The 20,960-nt window shown below is 40.7% G+C and overlaps 4 protein-coding genes across 5 annotated transcripts; 2 read left to right on the top strand and 2 right to left on the bottom strand.

The window, feature by feature from the left end:
* The first annotated feature begins 612 nt into the window (after nt 1-612).
* Nucleotides 613-4,933, top strand: LOC148059672 (receptor-type tyrosine-protein phosphatase V-like). Its single transcript, XM_087781410.1, has 11 exons — nt 613-736; nt 1,086-1,151; nt 1,986-2,085; nt 2,149-2,239; nt 2,300-2,376; nt 2,445-2,579; nt 2,642-2,764; nt 2,823-2,983; nt 3,072-3,207; nt 3,925-3,986; nt 4,046-4,933. The coding sequence occupies exons 2-11, from the start codon at nt 1,132-1,134 to the stop codon at nt 4,269-4,271; spliced, it is 1,131 nt and encodes a 376-aa protein (XP_087637536.1). The 5' UTR covers nt 613-736; nt 1,086-1,131; the 3' UTR covers nt 4,272-4,933.
* Nucleotides 4,302-10,689, bottom strand: LOC148059671 (transcriptional regulator QRICH1-like). The gene is made up of 12 exons (XM_087781409.1): nt 10,497-10,689; nt 9,676-9,967; nt 9,516-9,608; nt 8,718-8,858; nt 7,865-8,641; nt 7,431-7,608; nt 7,207-7,361; nt 7,014-7,128; nt 6,086-6,194; nt 5,857-6,005; nt 5,705-5,795; nt 4,302-5,548 (listed from the first exon to the last, which is right to left on the bottom strand). The coding sequence occupies exons 2-12, from the start codon at nt 9,928-9,930 to the stop codon at nt 5,362-5,364; spliced, it is 2,250 nt and encodes a 749-aa protein (XP_087637535.1). The 5' UTR covers nt 9,931-9,967; nt 10,497-10,689; the 3' UTR covers nt 4,302-5,361.
* Nucleotides 10,690-11,122: 433 nt separating this feature from the next.
* On the bottom strand, nt 11,123-17,140 carry qars1 (glutaminyl-tRNA synthetase 1). 2 transcript variants are annotated; one of them, XM_087781889.1, is made up of 23 exons: nt 16,971-17,140; nt 16,579-16,729; nt 16,011-16,120; nt 15,861-15,936; nt 15,734-15,798; nt 15,607-15,660; nt 15,109-15,172; nt 14,953-15,030; nt 14,304-14,389; nt 14,145-14,231; nt 13,970-14,069; nt 13,819-13,897; nt 13,434-13,673; nt 13,276-13,368; nt 13,071-13,208; nt 12,918-13,005; nt 12,706-12,852; nt 12,519-12,620; nt 12,362-12,454; nt 12,087-12,214; nt 11,955-12,021; nt 11,744-11,869; nt 11,123-11,661 (listed from the first exon to the last, which is right to left on the bottom strand). In XM_087781889.1, the coding sequence occupies exons 1-23, from the start codon at nt 17,079-17,081 to the stop codon at nt 11,611-11,613; spliced, it is 2,334 nt and encodes a 777-aa protein (XP_087638015.1). In that variant the 5' UTR covers nt 17,082-17,140; the 3' UTR covers nt 11,123-11,610. The 2 variants fall into 2 exon arrangements, with proteins under 2 accessions (XP_087638015.1, XP_087638016.1); XM_087781890.1 differs by having other exon boundaries at nt 12,519-12,614.
* Nucleotides 17,141-17,359: 219 nt separating this feature from the next.
* Nucleotides 17,360-19,958, top strand: ogg1 (8-oxoguanine DNA glycosylase). Its single transcript, XM_087781307.1, has 7 exons — nt 17,360-17,755; nt 18,014-18,348; nt 18,432-18,611; nt 18,729-18,907; nt 18,974-19,121; nt 19,215-19,264; nt 19,324-19,958. The coding sequence occupies exons 1-7, from the start codon at nt 17,646-17,648 to the stop codon at nt 19,525-19,527; spliced, it is 1,206 nt and encodes a 401-aa protein (XP_087637433.1). The 5' UTR covers nt 17,360-17,645; the 3' UTR covers nt 19,528-19,958.
* Nucleotides 19,959-20,960: the final 1,002 nt, after the last annotated feature.

The following is a 20,960-nucleotide window of genomic DNA, read 5'->3' as shown; positions in this document are numbered from 1 at the left end:
GTGTCTACATATTATATACTGTTTAATATATATACAGTATATATTTAAAATAATTGCGCAGGGAGAAAGCCCTGGTAATTGTACTATTATAAACTTGGAATTATACACATTCTCTTTATCACTTTTGTTTTGCAATTTCTGTACATATTGTCAACTGCAATCAAACAATAACATTTACTAAAGTGTATATTATAGATATTTACTTATATAAATTAAATATACAATTGCTTTAACAATAGTGTATGTTTTATATATATATATATATATACATTATTATCATCATGATCAAATCAGACATTTTTAGATATATAGATATACTGTATTTATATATATATATATATACATTTTGATGCCAAATCACTCTTTAGGCTTTCACTGCTATTGTTCTGTGGATTAGTCACATGATGAACAAAAAACACACAAAAACAAAACAGCAACTATTGTAGAAACATTGCAATGACAAGCTTGAGTCTCACATGACTCATCTTACATAACAGACGGACATATTTCATTCCAAATTCAAGGAGTATTACAAAGGACAGCGAGGCCTGTCATGACAGCAGTAACTCAAGTGTAAAGAGCGACGTGCTCCACCCACTGCCTCCACCCATTCAACTACTTCCTGGCTGAGGAGCTTCTACCCCAAGTTTTCATTAAAACCAGACATCAGTGAGGATGACTTGTGTGCTTGTTTGGCTTCTGCCTGGGATCAAACCAGAGGCCCTGTTTTGAAAAGGTAAAGCCAAAATACACTGATCCTGTTGGTACTGTTGCTGTTGTTAAATATGAGGTGGTAGAGCAGGTTTTTCTTCTAGTTTATTCGGCTTGTGACGAAGAAGAACCCTCTTGTTAGTGAGTGCTGGAGTCTGTTGGTAGTTACACAAGTGAAATAGCTGCTTTTACAATCCTCTTTTTCGAAGTTTTTGTCATGTGTATGTCTGGTGTTGGGTTTTACATTTCCAGCTGGTGTCAGGTTTCTCTGTAGTTGACTTCTTTACTCTTTTCTTACCAACAAAAGAGAGAAAAAAAACACTAACATGTGTAAAACAGCTTTTTTCTGAATCACTATTCCCTTTTTTTTACAGCATCCAAACTGATCCATGACATCAACATTCAACTTACGTTGAATTAATGCAAAATACAAACATGAGGTAATGTTCCTTTTTTTATTTATGATTCAAAACTGTTGATATAATTTATACGTTACTATTTGCAACTTTTACTATTTATTAAAGAACGACAAAAATTAGCTCTCGAATTTGTTGAGGGTCATTAATATTTAAAGAAAACAGTCCAGCCTTTATGATTTTAATAATATTCAATGTATTCATTCCACCTCGAGTTTCCTAGATTTGTCTCACATACAGTATAAGCCATATTGTTTGACATTTATTTATACTTATATAAGATACACTATTTTTAACATTTAAACAGGTGAATTATTCACATTAATTGTGAAAAAAAGCCTGGTTAATTGTCTAGAAGGTAGCATATTACACATTAAACCAGAACATCACAAGGCAATATGCTTAAATCCAGGGGGATTAACCCCACAAATACTACTTGTTGCGTTTAAAAAAAAAAGATAACGATATGCTAGCTAACAAAGCTAATCTCCTCGTCTTCTGAAAAGCACACATTTGAGCTTTAAACCTCAAACCACAAGACAAACATTTATTCGTACTGATAACTTCGAAAAATATTTATCCTAAATCTTAACGCCACTTGGACATGAGAGAAGCGTCACGGTTGCTTCGGATCTGATAAATTAATGATGAAATTGATAATGCATTTTATTTTAAAACAATAAAAATGACTCATTTCAGGATATTATTGGGGATATAAATAGACTCAGGTGGTTAGCATTTGTTCCGCTTATAATTGTGGATTTTTTTTCCCATTGTTGAAGTGTCTTCAGTGAAGTTATTCAATGGCTGCCATGTTTGTGACAAAGGAAGGATGAAGCTTAAATGTTTGTGTGACAGGGTGCAACCACTGCCCAGAGCTCAGATCATGCAGGAGTTCCTCACCCGGTGCCAGGCCCTCGCCGCCTACGACAACCGAGGATTCAAAAAAGAGTTTGAGGTAATTGTTTATTTTTTTTTAGTTTAGTTCTGTGGACTCGTGGCCAATTGTTTGCCGTGTCAGGAGTTGGAGGAGGTGGGAAAAGACCTTCCGACCAAAGCTGGAGACTCAGAGTCCAACCGGGAGAAGAACCGATATCCCTACATCTTACCATGTGAGTGAGTTTAATATGTCTTTGAAGAGACAAAAAATAAACTTTTTTAACCAACCACAGATGACCACTGCAGGGTGAGGATCTCAACCCACAACTCCAACCCACACTCTGACTACATCAACGCAAATTTTGTGCCGGTAACATACGAAACAATTAAAAGACTTTAGCAACGTTCTCACGAGAAAGAATTGGTCCATTTTTTCAGGGCGGGTCGTCCGAAAGGGACTTCATCTGCACCCAGGGTCCCATGAGCAACACCATGGCTGACTTCTGGAGGATGGTGTGGGAGCAGAACGTACGTGTCATCGTCATGGTGACAGCCTTGAAACACAAGGACTCGGTGAGAAGATTTTTTTTATTTTTTTAAACATTTGACTGACATTAATCTTTCTCCATCCTCAGGTCCTGTGCGACAAGTACTGGCCCCTTGAGCGAGGGACGGTTTATCACGGGCTCTTCCAGGTGACGACGATGGCCAGGAAACGAGGTCCAAACTATTTTGTCACCACCATTAACCTCCGACAGGTGAGATGTTGAAATTGCTGTTGTCGACTTGAGCGAGAACTCACTGTTGTGGCTCCAGAGAGACTGTGCAGCAGACCGGATAATCACACATTACTACTACCCCGCCTGGCCGGACAGAGGGGTGCCCAAAGAACCCTCTGCCCTTTGTATCTTTACCGAGCATGTGCGGCAGCATCTGGAAGGTATTCCTCGCCTGGGGCCTGCTGTGGTTCACTGCAGGTTCGACCCTTTGACCCTTCGAGATTTAAGCTGGGCCAAAAAGACAATTTTGGAAATATTAAAAACAGCTTTTATTTATCGTCTCCAGCGCAGGGGTCGGTCGATCCGGGACGTTCGTGACCCTGCTGTGGCTCATGCAGTTGTGCGCTCGAGGGATTCGACCTGATGTCAGGGCAGCGGTGGAGGATCTGCGTCTACATCGGATGTGGATGGTCCAGAACCAGGTGAGGGGAGGAAGAGAATGCTCCAGGATAGATGCTTCACCAGATATTTCACAACCATCTAGTCGTATTTGATTTGGAAATGAGTGGTAGATGGAAACTTGCCTCACAACAAGAAGGTTGCAGGTTCGTTTCCAGGTCCGAAGGGAGTCAACTTGTGACCTTTTCTGTGTTGTGTGGGTTTACTCCGGTTTCCTCCCACAGTTCTAAAGTATACTGGGGTTTATTGGGAACTTTGGGAAATTGCTCGTAGGTATGAGTGTGTGAATGGTCTTGGTTTTGTGCCCTGTGACGGACTGGCCTCCTGTCCAGGGTGTCCCCCCCGTTCCTTGCCAAAAGAAACTAGGATAGGCTCTAGCCCCCCAGAAAATTAATGAATAAGTTGCTTCACCGGTTATTTCACAACTATCTGGTTCTTTTTAATTTTTTTAAATGACAAATTTATCTCAAGATTTTTAGCCATATTTTAGTGACGTGTCAAAAATGAGTGGTAGCAAGATACCATGATTTTGTAAAGGTTTTATAAAACACCAACTTCTGATTTGAATTTAATTCCATTTGTTGCATCTTTGACATGTTAGACTGATTTGAAAGTCATTTGTTTCCATAGGTTTAGTACAAAGATGCAGCCGCGCCTCATTCTTCTGCTTGTTCAAACAGCTCTAATGGTTTGTGTCAACTGGAGGATTTTCTTGACCTTTCTACCTTTGCCTTTCTCAGGAGCAGTACATATTGGTGCACCAGTGTCTGCTGCACTGGCTCGGTGGAGGATCCGCAGGGAGGTGAGGAATCCAGAGCACACCGACCCACGATTAAATCTAATAACTTATTTGTTTCACAGCGGCGCCACGGTTCAAGGTTCCCCCGCCAACGTGGTCGACCCGCAGGACCAACGCCAGAGTTCCTCTGGATTGGGAGAACCGACCGGCAGGAGGAGACACCGTCACCAGAGACACAAGGCCTCAGATCAGCCTCAGAACATGCTGCAGATGTTACACCCGGGGAACCTATTCCGGCGTCTCCTGCCGACCTCCTCGCAGTTCAACCCCGGATCTCACGCCTCCTGAAGTCATGTGACCACACTTGCTCTACCTGCTGCAGGAGGTGGACGTGTCACACGCTCAAAGATGGCCCGAGGGGCCCCTAGTGAAAACTGGAAGAACCTGATTAATGCTGACGCGCACAAAACACAAACCAACTGGTCCAACCAGCTCCAGAACTGACTCGGTTCTAATGACAGCCAGAGATGACTTCCTTAATGGTTTCAAACTGTGAGGTTTTCTGTCAGAAATGTTGAGAGATGCCTTTTATTATTAATGTTTTTAAAAAATCATTGTGCATCAGTAATAACAACTTCATCGATCAATACTGAGAGGATGCAGGGTTTTTGACACCAAGCCCGGCTAGAAAGGCAGACACATGGTGGATGTAGAAAAAGGTCATGTTTCAAAAAAAAACCCACAGGCACTGCCATTCACCTCAGAGGCTCGAGACCCACCACTGTACATACAAGGAGAGAGGAGCTCGAAATGGAAACAGCTTTTGCAGTGATTCTTAGTGGAATATGTGATGTCTTGCTCAGATAAATATTTGATGTGAACTTTAAGTCACATCTCCATCATGTGGCAAGTTTAAGTACTGCAGTTAATTCCCTTGTGTTGCAACCAAGCCCTCCAACATGGAGACGCTACTGTGCAAACCACCTGTTAAACAAAATAATAATATCACATATTTGTTTTCTTTTTTTTACCTACAAGAGTAAAAGGCAAAGAATGTAAAAGCAGAGAAATAAAAAGATGCAGAAAGAGTGCAGGTCCTACCCTGTGGAAATATATATGCAATATCTATGTACAGATTAAAACAAATAGAAGTATATTAATGCTTCACACTATTGGTAAAAAGTTAAAAATAACATTTAAATAAAAGGTCCAATCATCCTTTGGCTGAACAAAGAAAACTTGAAGTCGAAGAAAGTCGTCGGACACAAGCATCTGTATGTGTTAAGTGTATGTACAGTCTATATATAGAATATATGTCGACGTATAAACAGACACATGCCGCTCGTCCTGACCACCAGAGGGCGCAAGAGTACAAAACTGCCACTAGTGATCCAAGGCTGGGTGAAGAAGAGTCCAAATAGAGTTCTCTCTGGCTCCATTAATGCCCACTGTCCGACATGTGAATGGCTTCCTGGATTTCTCTGACAGCCAGGATGCGAGCCAGCATCTGCTCCAGATGCTCTTTTGAGATTGGCTGAGTGGAATACCAGATGGGGCTGTTGGGGGCCACCACGGGCTCCGGGGTCAGGTAGAAGGTGTCGTTGCGTCCTTTAGCACTCTGCGGACTAAAATGAAAACACGGTTGGCGAAGCTATTCCAGAGTCTATCTTTCATTTAAGTCGTGGTTCGTGGCTTTATCAGCACGAATTACTTTGCAATTTTATCTAATTCTAGAATTCCCACGCATGTGTTCTTTTATTATTTGTGATGCGTTCGTTTACCATTTGAAGAGGTAGAAGTCGTAGAGCTTGATTGGGCATCGTAAAGGGTTCTCGGGGTCCTCCATCTGCTCCGAGTACATGTCGTCTGTGACTGAAAACAGATTGATTTTCAACATCCTTTTTGTCGTGAACCATTTTGGTTTGAGCCTCACCTTTCTGGCCAATGAACCTCTCGGTGGACTTCAGGTAGCGGATGCTGGTGCTCTTGTCTTTGGGGTTGTTGGGACTCTTCCTCGTGTGTCTCAAAACTTTAGAGAATGCCACTTTAAGGTGCTGCTCCACCGTCTTCAGGTGAAAATACCTGTGAGGAATTAGTACGAGAGACGGGTCACACATTAGCATTTGAACCCTGCATGTGGAAAAAGAATCTGGTGGACTCACTTTGTGTTGAAGAACATCAGCGTAGTGAGCAGTGTGGAGGGGGAGTGAGCCCCCAACTGCTTACATTCCCACAACATCTCTTCTGTCACATGGCTGGGGATAATATATCCTGGGTTGGAAGAGGTGTTGTATGATTAGAACATGTTTGAAAAAAAGCAACAAATTAGCTATTAATAGTTGATTTTCATAATGAAAAGATTACAAAATTACGCTGAAATTTAGCAATGAGTTGCAGATAATTGCCCAACTATAATCTGGGTTAGCTGGTTAGTTGAATAAATATCACAGACATGAAATGGAACAATGAATGATTAACAAATTATTATATATATTATCTATTATTATTTAATTATGAATTAGTTATTGATCTAAAACGTTCTAGTTCAAAGCACAGATGACTGTGACCAAAGTGATCTTACAACTTTGAACCAAATCATTTTGTGATACTTTTCCACCAGGGTCGTATATTTTCATTTTGTTGCTTTAATCCTTAATATTTAGTAATAATTAAATCTGGATGAAATTACGCACAAGCATGAAGACATTCTCCAAGCATACAGGTTTTGCACTAGTTTTCCATTGGACTTATAGCTTATAGACTAGGGCTGAACGATTATTAAAAAAATATATAATTGCGATTATTTTCAAAAATTTCAATTATTTTTTCAATGTCCTCTTTTTTATGCATTTTTTAAATCTAATACATTACCTGATTAACTTAACATTAAAATGTATTATTGTTCATCTCAAAATAATGCTCAAAATTAAATGAACATTGAAAAAAATCGCAACCTCAGCGATATAATAATTGCGACTATAAGGTGCGACTAAAATTTGAAAATATCATGCATTTTCATTAAACCACCTAAAATTATAAATATTTTGAACCTGTAAATCCAAAAAGTAGGTTAAAAAAAGTTGGACCTACCTAAGGGATGAACAGATGGACTCCAGGATTCCAGGATTTGGTGCAAACATTGAGCGAAGCGTGTGTAGTACTGATCCGAAAATACGTCATCCACACGACCATTATCAAAAAGATACTGGAAAAAGAAAAAAGAAAATCAGAGTTTGAGATGTGCCTATTCCTGTGTTTGTTGAGAAATGTTTTGTTAACTTACTTTTTGAATACACAAAAATACATAGTAAAGCACGTCAGCCTCATACGATTCCCCCTCCAGCCCCCTGGCCTCTGTCGTCATCATGGACAGACCCATGCAGAGCTCAGCAACTGCGCTTGAAACCAAATCCTCCTGGAACCTCAGAGCTTGACGGCCTAACAAAGAGAAAAAGGCAGGTTTTACAAACCGACACACCGCTTTCACTTTTCATCTTGGACACTCACGGCCTATGGGAGCTAGTTTTGGCTTATCCAATTTTTCTAATTCTGCATTTTTCCGTTGTGCCCAGATCCGCCACACTTCCAGTCCTTCCTCTGGCTTTAGGGTGGCAGGAAGCAACAACTCCTGGACCTGAACCTGCTGCTGGCCTTGACCATCCACTTCTGCCACCACTGTCTGACCCTGTTTAAAACCAGAGATAAATCATGTTCTATTAATCTACGTCAGAGAAAAAGTCTAGACTAATTTAGGCTTTTGACTTTATCAAGTTCATGAATAACAGCTAAAAATTGATAAAGTTTTTACATGGGAAGAAATAATAATCCCCTGCATGCTTGTTCTTTTTAAAAAAAATAGGGATGAGTCTTGTATTAGCAAAAACATCACAGAATTAAAGGATTTAAGGAGAAGAACAAGTAAAGAAGCTGCAGTGTGCTACCTGTAGGTTCTGTGCGTCTTGTCCAGTAAGTGTTTGTGTGTGTAGCACTTGCTGCTGTGGGTCCCAAATCAGTGACTGTGTAGCATTAGGATACCCCTGGACTGCCACTGGGATGTGGATGTTTCCGTTCATCAGCTGTGCAGGGAACAAGGTATTTGCGGCTAGTGTGTGGACAACTTCTTCCTGTCCCGTCATGACCCCGGAACTTGTGATGCTTGAAACGGCCTGTGCCGTCTGACTTTGACTCGTCACACACTTAAGCTTGTCACCGTCGATAGTGACTTGTGTTGGCAAGGTTGTCATTGTTGTAGTGTTTGCTCCAGCGACCTGGACTGTCCCATAGGCCTCTTGCGGAATGGCTATGTGCGTGACCTGCTCTCGACCCCCAGACCCGGCCGGAGCAGAGTAGACGGGTATGGTCCATGTCTCTCCTGTAGGACTGGTGATAGTTCCCGTTGCACTGTAAAGATGAGAGCTGTCTACAGTCAAGAGGTCTGGTCGCAGGGAGACGTAACTCTGCTGCTGACCCTGCCCTTGAGGAATGGCGAGGACTGTAGCAACTTGCTGACCGGGCAAGGCATAAGACACAGTAATTGGCATGTCCACTTTTCGCTTCTTGGCTGGCTGAAGTACACCCGCACCCTGCGATGTGGCGACTGTGGTTCCCAGTATCCGTCTTTCTGTGCCGTCCTGCTGTTGTGTCGGTGAAAGGGCTCCCACCGTCTGTATTTGGATCTGCTGTCCTCCCGCAACAGCTGCCACCAACTGCGCTTGAAGCTAAAACAAAAACATCAGCGTTTTAGTAAAATAATGATTATAGTTATTCCATTGTGACACATGTTGCTTACTGTACCTGTTGGTGCTGCTCCTCAGTGAGATCCCCAGGCTGAATCAACTGTGCGGTAGTTACACCTTGAAGCTGCTGGTGGGAACCAGAGGGTACTTGGAGTACCTGACCAAGCATCTGCCCATGCTGGTTACCTTGGATCTGGACCTGGAATAGGAAAGAAGTAGGTGTAGGAATGATTATCATTTAAAGTTAACACAAAACATTTTAGGTAAAATAAATACACCAACAAAAAAAATCACAATCAATTAGGACTGTGCCAAAAAAAGCAACAAAAAACAACCTAAACAATTCACTATTCCCATTTGATACGTTTCAGAACAGATATCAAATATCCCAAAAGCGTTTAAAAAAGATGTCATCACACGGCCAGATCGACAGAAGGAAAGATCATACAGACGTCTTTGCTGAAGGCAAAGATTTGGCATCATTTGGGCATAATTTCCAGTTTGACAACACAAAGCATGACACACAGTGCAAGCATTGCAAAACTAAGCAGTTTGGCAAGAGAATAATGCTGAATAAATATTGCAAGCCATCAGACTCAAACACAAACTTATTATAACTGTCCACACGTTTAAACTGTAATATGCACTTTATAAATGGTGAAACTGTATTTTATTTATATATATTTAATGTTAGACTTATGTACCAAAGAACATTCCTTATTGGTGTAACCTTCCACTAATAATGGCAATAAAAAAATATCTAATTTTGAGAGTCCTACACTGTTTTGGGTAAAGAAATCTCTTCAGATTTTAAAGGCAGCCAGTTAAGTGAGATTTTCCCGCTCGTACTACCAACCTGTACAATCTGTTGCTCTACATTCTGTTGAACCGTTTGCTGCTGAGACGCATCTTGAATCTGTTGCTGCTGTGGCTGGACTTGCACTTGAACCTTATAAAAACAAACAAATGTCAGAAAAGCAAGAATACACGTTTCCTTAAGTAGCAACAACACCTACCGGACATGCAAGTTCCAAGAGAGACCCGGCGACTTCCGTGCTATCTGTGTAGATGCAATTTGTTTCTTGTTGGTAGATCATACTGGTGGTCGTCGTCGTGACATCTCCGGACTGCTGGCTGAACTCTTGCAGGGCGTCCGGACCCTTGCTCGCTAAAGATTCCAAAAACTCTTTCATGCGATGCTGAGGGATGCTGCGAGCTTTCTGCCTCACAAGCTCCTCATAAGATCCGGAACTATCCAAAGAGTTGTTCATGGCGTCACACACAGCTCCACTTTGTTAAAAGGATGCTCTGGAAAATAAAAATGCAAATAATGAGTCTAATGCAGGATAGTATGGATGAAGCAATCTTGACTTTTTAAATGCAACGATTCAAATGTATTGTCGTATGACGTGCACTCATATGACGTACTATCAAAACAAGGCATGGTGGAGGTGCAGCGCTCCAGCAGATAATAGGAAAGGGTTAACTTAAGATGCGTGTGTTGTGAGCTGAGGCAAAAGCGCGGCTACTTTCTAATTCAACTGCATTCAACACTGAAGAATCTGTCATATCGAAGCACAGAACGCGACTCTTATAAAAACAGGGTCGCATATGCTGCAGAAAAGTGTCCGCTGGTTACACAACAAGCTACGTTAGCAAAGCTAACTAGCCGCGCGTAGTATGTAGTACGGTTGCGTTGGAACAATTCAAATGCAAGTAAAAAAGCGTATCGTTGCATATATGACATGATAATAACATGTTATCCGGTTTATAAACACGCGAAAAAAAAGCTGTCAGACGTAAAGAAAAGTGTACAATGCTAGCAGACGTTAGCTACCTCTTTCCCAACTGAGCCGCCCGGACGCGTTTCTTTTGGGCTTCAAACTGCGACTTTTCTCCAAAGAAAGGCGCAAATGTGTGTATTTAATGGCCGACAAAACCCTCGTCTATAATTTTTCCCTTTGCTAATGTAGATGTAGTTTTATCTCATATTTCGCTGGGCGCCATCTTACAACATCAACAGCAGACCAATAGGCAAGCTAGTTGTGACGCTCTCCCGCTCTCGCGAGATTTCGCCGAGGTAGTCTCGCGACACCTGGATTGTTTGTTAAAGGCGACGGACGACTTGCAGGGAGTCCGAGCAGAACCACGAGATATCGGTCCACCTTAAAACCCGGGTTTGCCAGGGAAACGCTCCTAGTGGTCCATGCAGATGTGGCCCATTAAAGGTGGACCGTTAGAGATGCAGAGAGTCCACGGACGGCGTCCAGGAAGGTCCAGACAGCCGAGAGTTAATTCCCTTCCTCAGCATAATACCTGTACAGAATGTATAGTAAAGGCAACAAAACAACTATTCTCAGACAGAATAAACATTAAGAAAGTTTTGCTAGTCTCACAATCATCAACCTTGAATATCTTAATTGTACATTTTAAAAGATTAAACTGATGCAAAACACTCAAACATTGATTCAGTTTCCTTTATTTTTTCCCCTCAAAAAATGCACATACAACTTGTTAGTATTCAAAACAAGATGTTTGAGGCAACACAACTCAGGAGGTAGGATGGCAGCTGTGACTGAGGTTCCATGTTCTTACAAACTGTAAGATGGTTTGTTGTTTGCAAGATGCATGATTTAAAACTATTTTGGCAGTGGCCCGTGGCGCTGGCATGGTAATACCGGTTCAAGCATCACTATTGAAAGAATCGTGGTCATCCACTTGCTAAGGAGAGATGGGCGAAAATGTCATCAAAATTTCAGAGATGGTCTTATTTATGCTTATGTAATAAAATAAACTTTCAAATTCAGACTTGGATCAATCTAAAAGATCTAGATTAGGTGTACAGTTTTTTGTTTTGTTTTCGATTTACCACATCAGTGGATTAAAAGTTTCGGACATGTGTCAGAGGGCTCATGGAGTAGGAAGCACGACTTTATTACTATATGATTTGCTTAAATCTTCCTGGGATCTTCCTTCAGCGTGACCGTTCGGTTGAAGACGAGCTGTGAATCAAAACGAAAATAATATTTCATGAAAATACTCCATGATCGAGCGGATGGGGTCCAACTTGTTTTCTCCCCTTACCTTGTCTGCTGTGCTGTCAGAGTCTACCGAGAAGTAGCCAACTCTCTCAAACTGGAATTTATCAAAAGCCTTTGCACTTCTGACCGAGGTATCCACATAGGCATCCTTGATCACTTGCATTGAATCCTTGACAGGAAATGAAAATATTTCAACCGTCACAGCAAATCATTTCATACTTCAAACAAGTATCAAAGAAATAAGAGCAACTCACCGGGTTGATGTCAGTCAGGAAGCCATTTGGCACTTCGGCTGGATCCTCAGGGTGTTTGTGCAAAAACCTACGAATATATTTAAAATGTAAATACTGTGACTTTATTCCCCCCCCCGAAACACGTCATCTTACAGTCTCTCGTAGAGGCGAACTTCACACGTCAAAGGCTGGCTGACCCAGTGGATGAAGGCCTTTGGTCTTTCAGCAGAGTCGGAGCTACATACATTCACCTCCACTTCTACCACCTTCCCTTGAGCGTCCTGGTAAATAAGAGATTGGACTAGCGTGATTGAAAAGCCTAAATATATTTGGACCAAAGATTAATTAAACAGAAATGCCGGTTTAACCCCCAATTATTGTCTCTGTCCCACAGATATCGAGAGCAAAAAGGAATTGTGATGTCTCACCTTGATGACCTTCTGTACAGAGATGACATATCCAGCATGTCTCAGGCCCACTGGCTGGTCTGGGGTCAGACGTTTGTAGCCCTTTTCCATAACCTGCAAACACAACAGTTATAATTCAATCAATTCAAATGAGGTACAACAAGAAGTCGTGACTAACCTCTCTGAAGTCACTTTGCTCGATGAAGATGGTGTTCGAGAGCGCGACCGTGTGGCTGCCCTTAGATTCGTCGGCTGGAAAGTCTGGCACTCGCACCTCAGACTGAAAGGAGACGACAAAAAATATATAATATCACTCATCTAATAATGAGAAACGGTTGAACATGTTACATGAAGAAGTCACATACCATTGAATTTTCTGGGAGGTTCTTTATGGTGACCTTGAGTGGCTCCAGAACGGCCATGACACGAGGAGCCTTGTCGTTCAGAACGTCCCTCACGCATGACTCCAACAGATGAGGCTCTGTTGTCGTCTGAGAGACTGTGACCCCCACCTAATAAGGGACAGCTTTTTAAAGACCAAATTAAACTACACAAATATATTTTGTACTTGGCATACCCGAGCACAGAAGTTGTTTATGGCCTCTGGCGGGAATCCTCTTCTTCTGAGCGCAGTCAAAGTGAAGAGACGAGGATCGTCCCAGTCTCTACAAATAAGTCATTAATCAGTAACCAGTGTGTGGAAAAGGAAATTGAATCTTGCTTAATATACCTGACGACGCCGGTCTCCACCAGCTTGATTATTTTTCTCTTGGACACGACTGTGTAGGTGAGGTTTAAGCGGCCATATTCCCACTGAACAGGGCAGTAGACGTCCAAGGCATTGCATAGCCAATAATAAGAAGAACGTCTGACACAGAAGAAAATATCAATTATAAGAATTACTTTCATGCCTGTGTTATCAAGTCGTTGCTTACCTGGCCTGAAACTCTTTGGTGCACAGCGAGTGTGTGATATTTTCTATGGAGTCACACAGACAGTGGGTGTAGTCATAAGTGGGATAGATACACCTGATAAGGAAAAAAACAACTCAATTATCTTGCATGAATAATCGATCAAAACTCAATCTCCTCACCATTCATCTCCGGTCCGATGATGTGGCGTGTATTTGATTCGATATGCCACCGGGTCCATCTTCCCGTCCTCCATGACCGTCTTCATCCTGAGTGTTGCCTCTCCTTCGGCGAACAAGCCCTTTTTCATCCTCTGGAAAAGCACCAGAGACTCTTCTGTGGGACGATCTCTCCACGGTGATGGAGGGGCGTTGTGACCCTTCAATTCCTCCCCCTTCTGGTGGCACACATAAGCATGACCCCTGACAGAGGGCGAGAAGAATGACAAAGATATGTTATCACTTAGCTTGTTGTTGAGTAGTTATGCTACATGCAGAAAATGATTTGCTTGACAACCACTCACACAAATCCAGAGCATTGTGAAAGTAAAAGTTGTCTTCTGCTCACCTGCGGATCAGATCAAGTGCGAGATCATAGAGTTGCTGGAAGTTGTCAGATGCATGCGTGACGGCATACGGCTCGTAACCTTAGAAACAAAACCAAAAAATTGTCATTTAATGGTATATAATTAAGATACAGGTCCAACTGTTGTACTCACCAAGCCACTCCACCATGTCCCTGATGCCTGTGAAGTACTTCTCCTCTTCCTTCTCTGGATTTGTGTCGTCATATCTCAGGAAACAAATGCCATTGTTCGCCTAGAGCAAATCATTAAGAACATACAGTTTCATGATTTAACTAAAAGCTGCTGAATCAGGGGAAGCAACACTCACCTTTGCATAGCCAAAATTAAAATTAATGGCTTTGGCGTGTCCAATATGGAGGATGCCGTTAGGCTCAGGTGGGAAACGGGTGCGAATCTATAGATGCAAGAAGGATGGATAAATCTTGTACTTATTTTATCTTTTACATGTATTACAACTTTAGTTTACCTGTCCACCACAGAGCTCCATGTGCTTCTTTAGCAATTCCATAGTATTCGGTGTGACTACATAACCCTCAGTTGTGTAGTTCTCACCTGGACAATGCAAGTCAAAGTTGAAAAAGATGCAAAATTATTAATGTAGTCACGTTAAGACCTTTAAAGGGCAACTAATGTGTTGATTTAAGTGTGTCTTAAATATATCTTGGACCTCTATTGTATCATCAGTATGCGTCTGTTTGTACAAAACGCTTTTCATTTAAATATTTGTATTACAAAGTGTTATTAAGCACCGCCTGCTAATAATGCTTAGTGTTCATGGAGATGAAATATTGATTACAATAATCACACCACACGTAATCAATGTCAGAAGTAACCACCTCCAAGGGACTCGCTGATAAACAGAGCGGGGCATGATAACAGCTGAATGTAAGAGCAGTGAAGACCATTATTGCGTCATGATGGACTCCCCTCTTGTTACCCCTCATTCGCCGACATTTCAGTCAAACTTTATAGAACAATAAGTTCAAAACTTGGTCATGATGAGAGACTTACTGCATCTTGGAGAGAAAGACTTCAACATTTCAAATATGCGAGTGATTCAGGATAGTTGGGTTTTCTCATTAGTTGCCCTTTAAATAAGTAAAATAGATTTTTACCCGTTTTATGGAACTTAAGAGCTTCTCCTCGCAACTGCTCCATCAGCGATCTGCCCTCTGACGGTGGTTCTGCGACACCTTTAAAGAACATTGAAAATGAATCATTTACAATATAAACAAGATCATTATTGAAGTTTTTTTTTTAAAGCTACTCACCATTCACTGCCACCTCCTCTTTCTTTACCTTCGGCCCATTTTCCGCTACTTTTGGTTTTTGAGGCTGCAAAAAAAAATCTAAATCAAACACATATTGTATTTATATATACATTAATCATAATAATTCAACAGGCCAAAGGCTAACAAAAAAGTAGATACCATTTTGTGGAATGAATAATTTTTTAAAACCTAATAAATACACAAACACTTTCAAGAAAGTCATACCACATTGTTATCATTCAAAAGTTGTTATATTAGATAGATAAACTTTATTGATCACTCTGGAGGTCTCCTTCGGGATATTGTTATTATACAAATACACAGTGGAATAAAATACAAAATAACTTATTGTATTTGCCAACTTTGTGTTTAACATTATCCAAAACATAAAACTAAGTGACACTTTTGATGTCCAAAGATGGACAGCAAGATAAAATGAGCATCCAACAGCTCAACTATCAGAAATTCTGCTGAAATAAAAAACAGTGGATCATATACCTTAGATTTCTTTTCCATGTCAGCCTCAGTCTTGGGTCCCAAGAGGGTCAACACCTTTTAGGCATAAAACAGTCAGTTATCAACAGATGGTAAACAACAATAAAAGCTGTTTTATGAGCAAACAAACCTGTATGTCCACCTCATTTTTTATGGCCTTGCCGTCTGCCCATTTCAGAGCGGAGCGTGCCTCTCCTGTGATGAAAATCATTTATTCAGTTAAAATGTACATATTATGTGATTATTGAAAATCATACCCAATAGCAGCCCCATGTTGAAGTGGTACCGCTCCTTAATTAACTTGTCTTTATGTTTCTTGACCAAAGACTCCACCTGCGAAACATTCCAGTCATAAACCAGGCAGGCAAGGGTTGTTAACTGACAACTGTTTTCTCTGTGGCTCTTACAGCAGATTCAATTTGCTCTGGTGTTATCACCACACCAACACCACACGATTCTTCAAACTGCTTCTGGTTCAGCGGGTCCTGAGGGTGACTCTTCACAAAGTCCAAAGCAGCTGTGGAATTAGAGAAGTGACAAGAAACAGTTAATTGTTTTTTTTTCTAAATTAATTTTTTTTTGTGGAAACCACAAGCTGTGTTAAAAAAAAGGGATGTATTCCAACATTACTTCACCGTCATTTCAAAAATGAAAGCGGAACCTTCTACATAACTTTCAGATTGATGAATAGAAGTGGATTTATGATAAAATCAAGCAATCATTTACTATATTACCCTCTGATTTATTGATCCATTGGTTTGGTTCCTTTGGGTGATTAGAATTCCAATAAATATAAATGATTATACAAAGAACAGTTTTTACAATCTAATTATTAACATGAAGATCTTTGCGTGTTGTCAGCTGTATCTCCTCAATCCAATGAATGGAATCAAAAGAAGATTAAAAACCTTCTAGTTGTCCCACGTCATTCCTTCAACTGGAATGTGCAACAGTTGAGAAAGGTGAGTAAATCACCTGCTAGCTGAAGCTCTGTGGAGATCTTGCGCTGAGCGATGTTGTCAGAGAGAAAAGTCACACGTTTGGTGTCTTTCAATCGAGATGCCATACTGTACAACAACGTGCCCATGGATTTGTCCAGTCCAGAGGAGCCAGCAACAGATGAGGCCTGTGGAAATATAGAAACTGTATCAGTATTGTTGTCATTCTGTGTGTAAATAAAATTACACTCAACACATTTTTTGAAGAATTGACACGATTAGTGGATACTTTAAAAGATAAATTCTAAATAAAATAAAAAATAGTAGTTAATAATAGGGTGTGACACAAGTGGCTAGTAGTAAAAACAACTGTCAGAACTTGGTCTCGGCACCGCAGCTGTCCAACACTTCTTAACACAACAGACGAACCTTGGATATTGCGTCCTTCAGAACAGAAGTGAGAGCTTCATTTTTCAGCGTCTCTTTCGCCTTCTGTTCGCTGAGTCCAATGGACGTGAAAAGCGTCAGGGTTTCCTCCATGATTTTCACTGTAGTCGCCGACGAGCAGCCACGCCACCTCCACTCGCTGTCTTTCTTTCTGAAGAAGGGGGACTTCCGGCAAAAGAGATCGCTTAGGAAACAGACTAAAATATGGGCCAATAGGAGACAGAGAGCATTAGCGCTTGTAACCAATCGCCAGTAAGAACTGGTCAAGTCCCGCCCAGCCAACGCTTCGTGAGCCAATCACCGCGTTTGTATTGAACATTTCAGGAAGGGGCCGGCGAAACTACCGTAATGTTACGTCAGAATTTTTTTTTTAATTGTCTTTTAAATAGCCAATGAAGCTAAACTTTTGATTTATTTTTCTCGTCAGCCTTGAACGTACACACAAACTACAGAATTGAGTGTGATATAGATATTTGTTCTTTAAAAACTTAAAACGGATGTAAAACGCACGGTTGTTTTTTGTCGCCCACGCGAACTCCGGAAAAGATCTTTTTTTGCCACTTCGATGTAATCAACGTGTTTTCAGTCGTCCTTTTTTCCTCCAAGACAGTCTTTAGCATATGGTCAGTATTTAACAAGTAAACATCAGTTATTGCCATGGCTACACACGCGGTTCTGTCATCGGGAGCGAAAATGTGGAGATCTATAGTTTGTCCAAAGTCGGAACTACGTCTGGATCTTACCCTAGCATGTGGACAATCCTTCCGGTATGTTTTTAAACTGTTTAATATCAACTTCTCGTACTTGGATAGTCGCTTTCTACATAAGTTAACCACCCACTGTATATCTACTTGTTATAAGTATCTCATAACTACATAGTTATTACTAAATATGCGTATTTGTTTCCTTCTTGCTACAATGATATTACATAGACATTGTAGTCATCTATTTTTGTTTACTTATCATTGGACACATCATAATAATGATACATTTTTATATTCTATTACTTTTGAAATCATTCCTAGCTGGAGGGAGACATCAGAAGGCCATTGGACTGGAGTTATGAAGGGACGAGTGTGGACTCTAACTCAAATGGAAGACAGACTGTGGTACCATGTTTACGAAGCTAATCCAAAGATCCAAGGTCCTGATGTTTTAACCCCTGAGAAATGTGTTAAAAGACAAAGGTTAAAAGGATGTGTAAAGACGGAAGAGGATCCAGTGGCTGTCACAAGTGGAGCTGAGGAAGAAGAGACAATGCTGAGAGATTATTTCCAGCTGAATGTGAACCTTGGAGATCTTTACAGAGAATGGGGTGAAGCAGACACTCACTTTAAACAGATTGCGGATATCTTTTCAGGTTAGTGAATATTGTGGAGAACCATTAATGAGTACATGATTGAGATGTGATGTTTAATCTTTGGCTTTTTTGCTTTCTATAAGGGATTAGAATGTTGCGCCAGGATCCTACTGAATGCCTGTTTTCCTTCATCTGCACTTCCAACAACCACATCCCTCGGATTCAGGGAATGATCGAGCGACTGTGTGAGGCCCTTGGTACCCCTCTTAGCAAGTTGGATCAAACATCGTATCACGACTTTCCTTCACTCATGACTCTTAAAGGTACTGCATCCTTCCAATACATATGGCTGTTGATCGTGGTTATGTTGTACCGTATAACTTCAGCATATTAATCAGAATCACACAGTTGTCCAGTTTGACCTGTTTTGTGTTTCACAGGTGATGGTGTAGAAGCACGTCTGAGAGAACTCGGGTTTGGATACAGAGCCCCGTTCCTACAACAAAGTGCACAGAAAATTTTGGACGATCATGGGCCTGAGTGGCTTGAAAGTCTGCGAAGCGTTCCTTATGGAGAGGCACGAGACGCGCTGCGCTCCTTACCAGGTGTTGGCACCAAGGTACAAAACAGATTAAAGGGCCAACTTTTTTTTAAAAATTCTATTAAACTATTTATTTTCCCATAGGTGGCTAATTGTGTTTGTCTGATGTCACTGGACAAAGCAAATGCAGTACCCATTGACACGCATGTTTGGCAAATCGCAAAGCGGGACTATAGATATTCTTCTGGAAAAGAACCGAAAAGCATCACAGATAAACTTCACAGAGATCTTGGTGAGTCTTTAATATGCATTCATTAAAAAAAAAATTAAACGTATAAATAATAAGAATAAATAAGTATTAATTTCTTGCATATTTTTTTTCCAGGGGATTTTTTCAGAAAGCTCTGGGGTCCTTACGCTGGTTGGACACAGTCTGTAAGTACAAGTATATTTCCAAAGTAAGGCGCTTAACTGAGGTGTCCTTTTCATTTTAGGTCCTGTTTTGTGCCGACTTGAAGAAGTTCCAATACTTGAAACAAAATCCAGAGCTGAAGAGACCCAAACATGAGAAGCATGAGGAACAGGAGGAGTTAGTAACAAGCAAAAAAGTGAAAAACACAATGAATAAAATGAAGAAGGAGAAGAAAGCACCTGCACCAAAGAGGAAAATCAAGTCGGAGGATTTGGAAGAAGATTAATAATCACAAAGGTTTTTTAAAAATTCAACCTCAGTTGAACTTCTTTACAAACAAAACCAAACAAAGACTCATGATTAATGATGTGGTATGTTTTTACTTTTAATCACCCTTTTATGTATTAAGGTTAATCTTGGCTCTGTCTTTTTATAGATATGCAATTGTAATGCGTTTTTTAAATACCCTGTGTTGCCACTAGATGGTAGTAGTAACTATAACTTACATGCGAACACTTCATGGATACATTTTTAAGAGGGAACTATATTTCTGAGTAGATACTCTTTGTCAGCCCCTCTGGTTATTCTGACTGTAGGAACCAACAGGGTTTGACATTTTGCCTGTATGTAATTCTAAAGGTCACCGGACTCTGAAATTCACTGTTGTGAATGTTCCTCAGTGTGTTCCCAGAATTAAAATATCTGCGTCCGACCATATGGAGTCTGTGAAGGTCCAAGCTGTGTGTATGTTTATCTATAGCATTACTGCGTCAGCTGCTCTTTTTATAGCAGGATTGCAGTTATCGCGGGGACAGCTTTGGGGCCGTGTGACTCACTGTAGGGACAACTTAAACATCTCTTCCAGGGTGACATGTCCTGGAGCAGCGCCCTGTCACATCAGGCGTGTTACTATTAAAGTGAATAAGATTATGTTATGACAGGAGCATTAATAAGACATAGGCCATGTTTCAGCTCAACATATTTTGGGACATCTTCAATCATGCAAGCGAACAATTCATGCATGTAGCTGCGTCTCCGTGCATGCCAGCCTGCGTATGACTTTGTGCAGCCATGCATGTTGATGAGACTGTGAGTCAGCTTTCATCCTTGCTCCAGTTAAGCTGGACACAAACAGGGTCCAGCTTGGGGCAGAGTCTAAGTAAGAATGAAGCCAGGAGAAGCAGGAGCTAAATATAGGAGGCAAAGGTGATGGAGGGGGGGTCAAAGTGAATTTATAAGGAGGGAAACTCATGCGTTCATTTTGTGTGATGTCAACAGAAGGAGTGGAAAACCAGGCCTAAGGACTTTTGTTATGACTTTCCAAAAAAAAATCATTTTCTACTCTATATCCTTAATTCTGTTGGAATCAGAGGCAACATACTTGAACCATGTCAAAAAGTGCAACTGAGATTTAAATTCCAAACAATACAATTCTAGAGCATTTGAATATAAAATTGATAATTAAAACAATATTTTATCTAACTCGTACATGTCATTGTCAAAGATGACATGTTTATGAAGCGACAAATCAATAATTACCTCAAAGTTACAATGGATGACTGCAATAAGATGTAGATTATTAACCCAAAAGTGTCATAAAAATTCAATGAAGTTCAATGTAGAAATTGATCGTTAAATAATTAACAAATCTCACTCTTGTTGTTCTTGTCTCAGTTTTCATTTCAATCTTATAGAAAAGAAACAAACAAAAATATAATA

Source organism: Callionymus lyra, chromosome 19 (assembly GCF_982586985.1).
Source record: "Callionymus lyra chromosome 19, fCalLyr1.hap1.1, whole genome shotgun sequence".
Taxonomy (NCBI): domain Eukaryota; kingdom Metazoa; phylum Chordata; class Actinopteri; order Syngnathiformes; family Callionymidae; genus Callionymus; species Callionymus lyra.
Note: the sequence above shows the minus strand (reverse complement) of the source record. Positions and strands in the feature narration are given on the sequence as shown.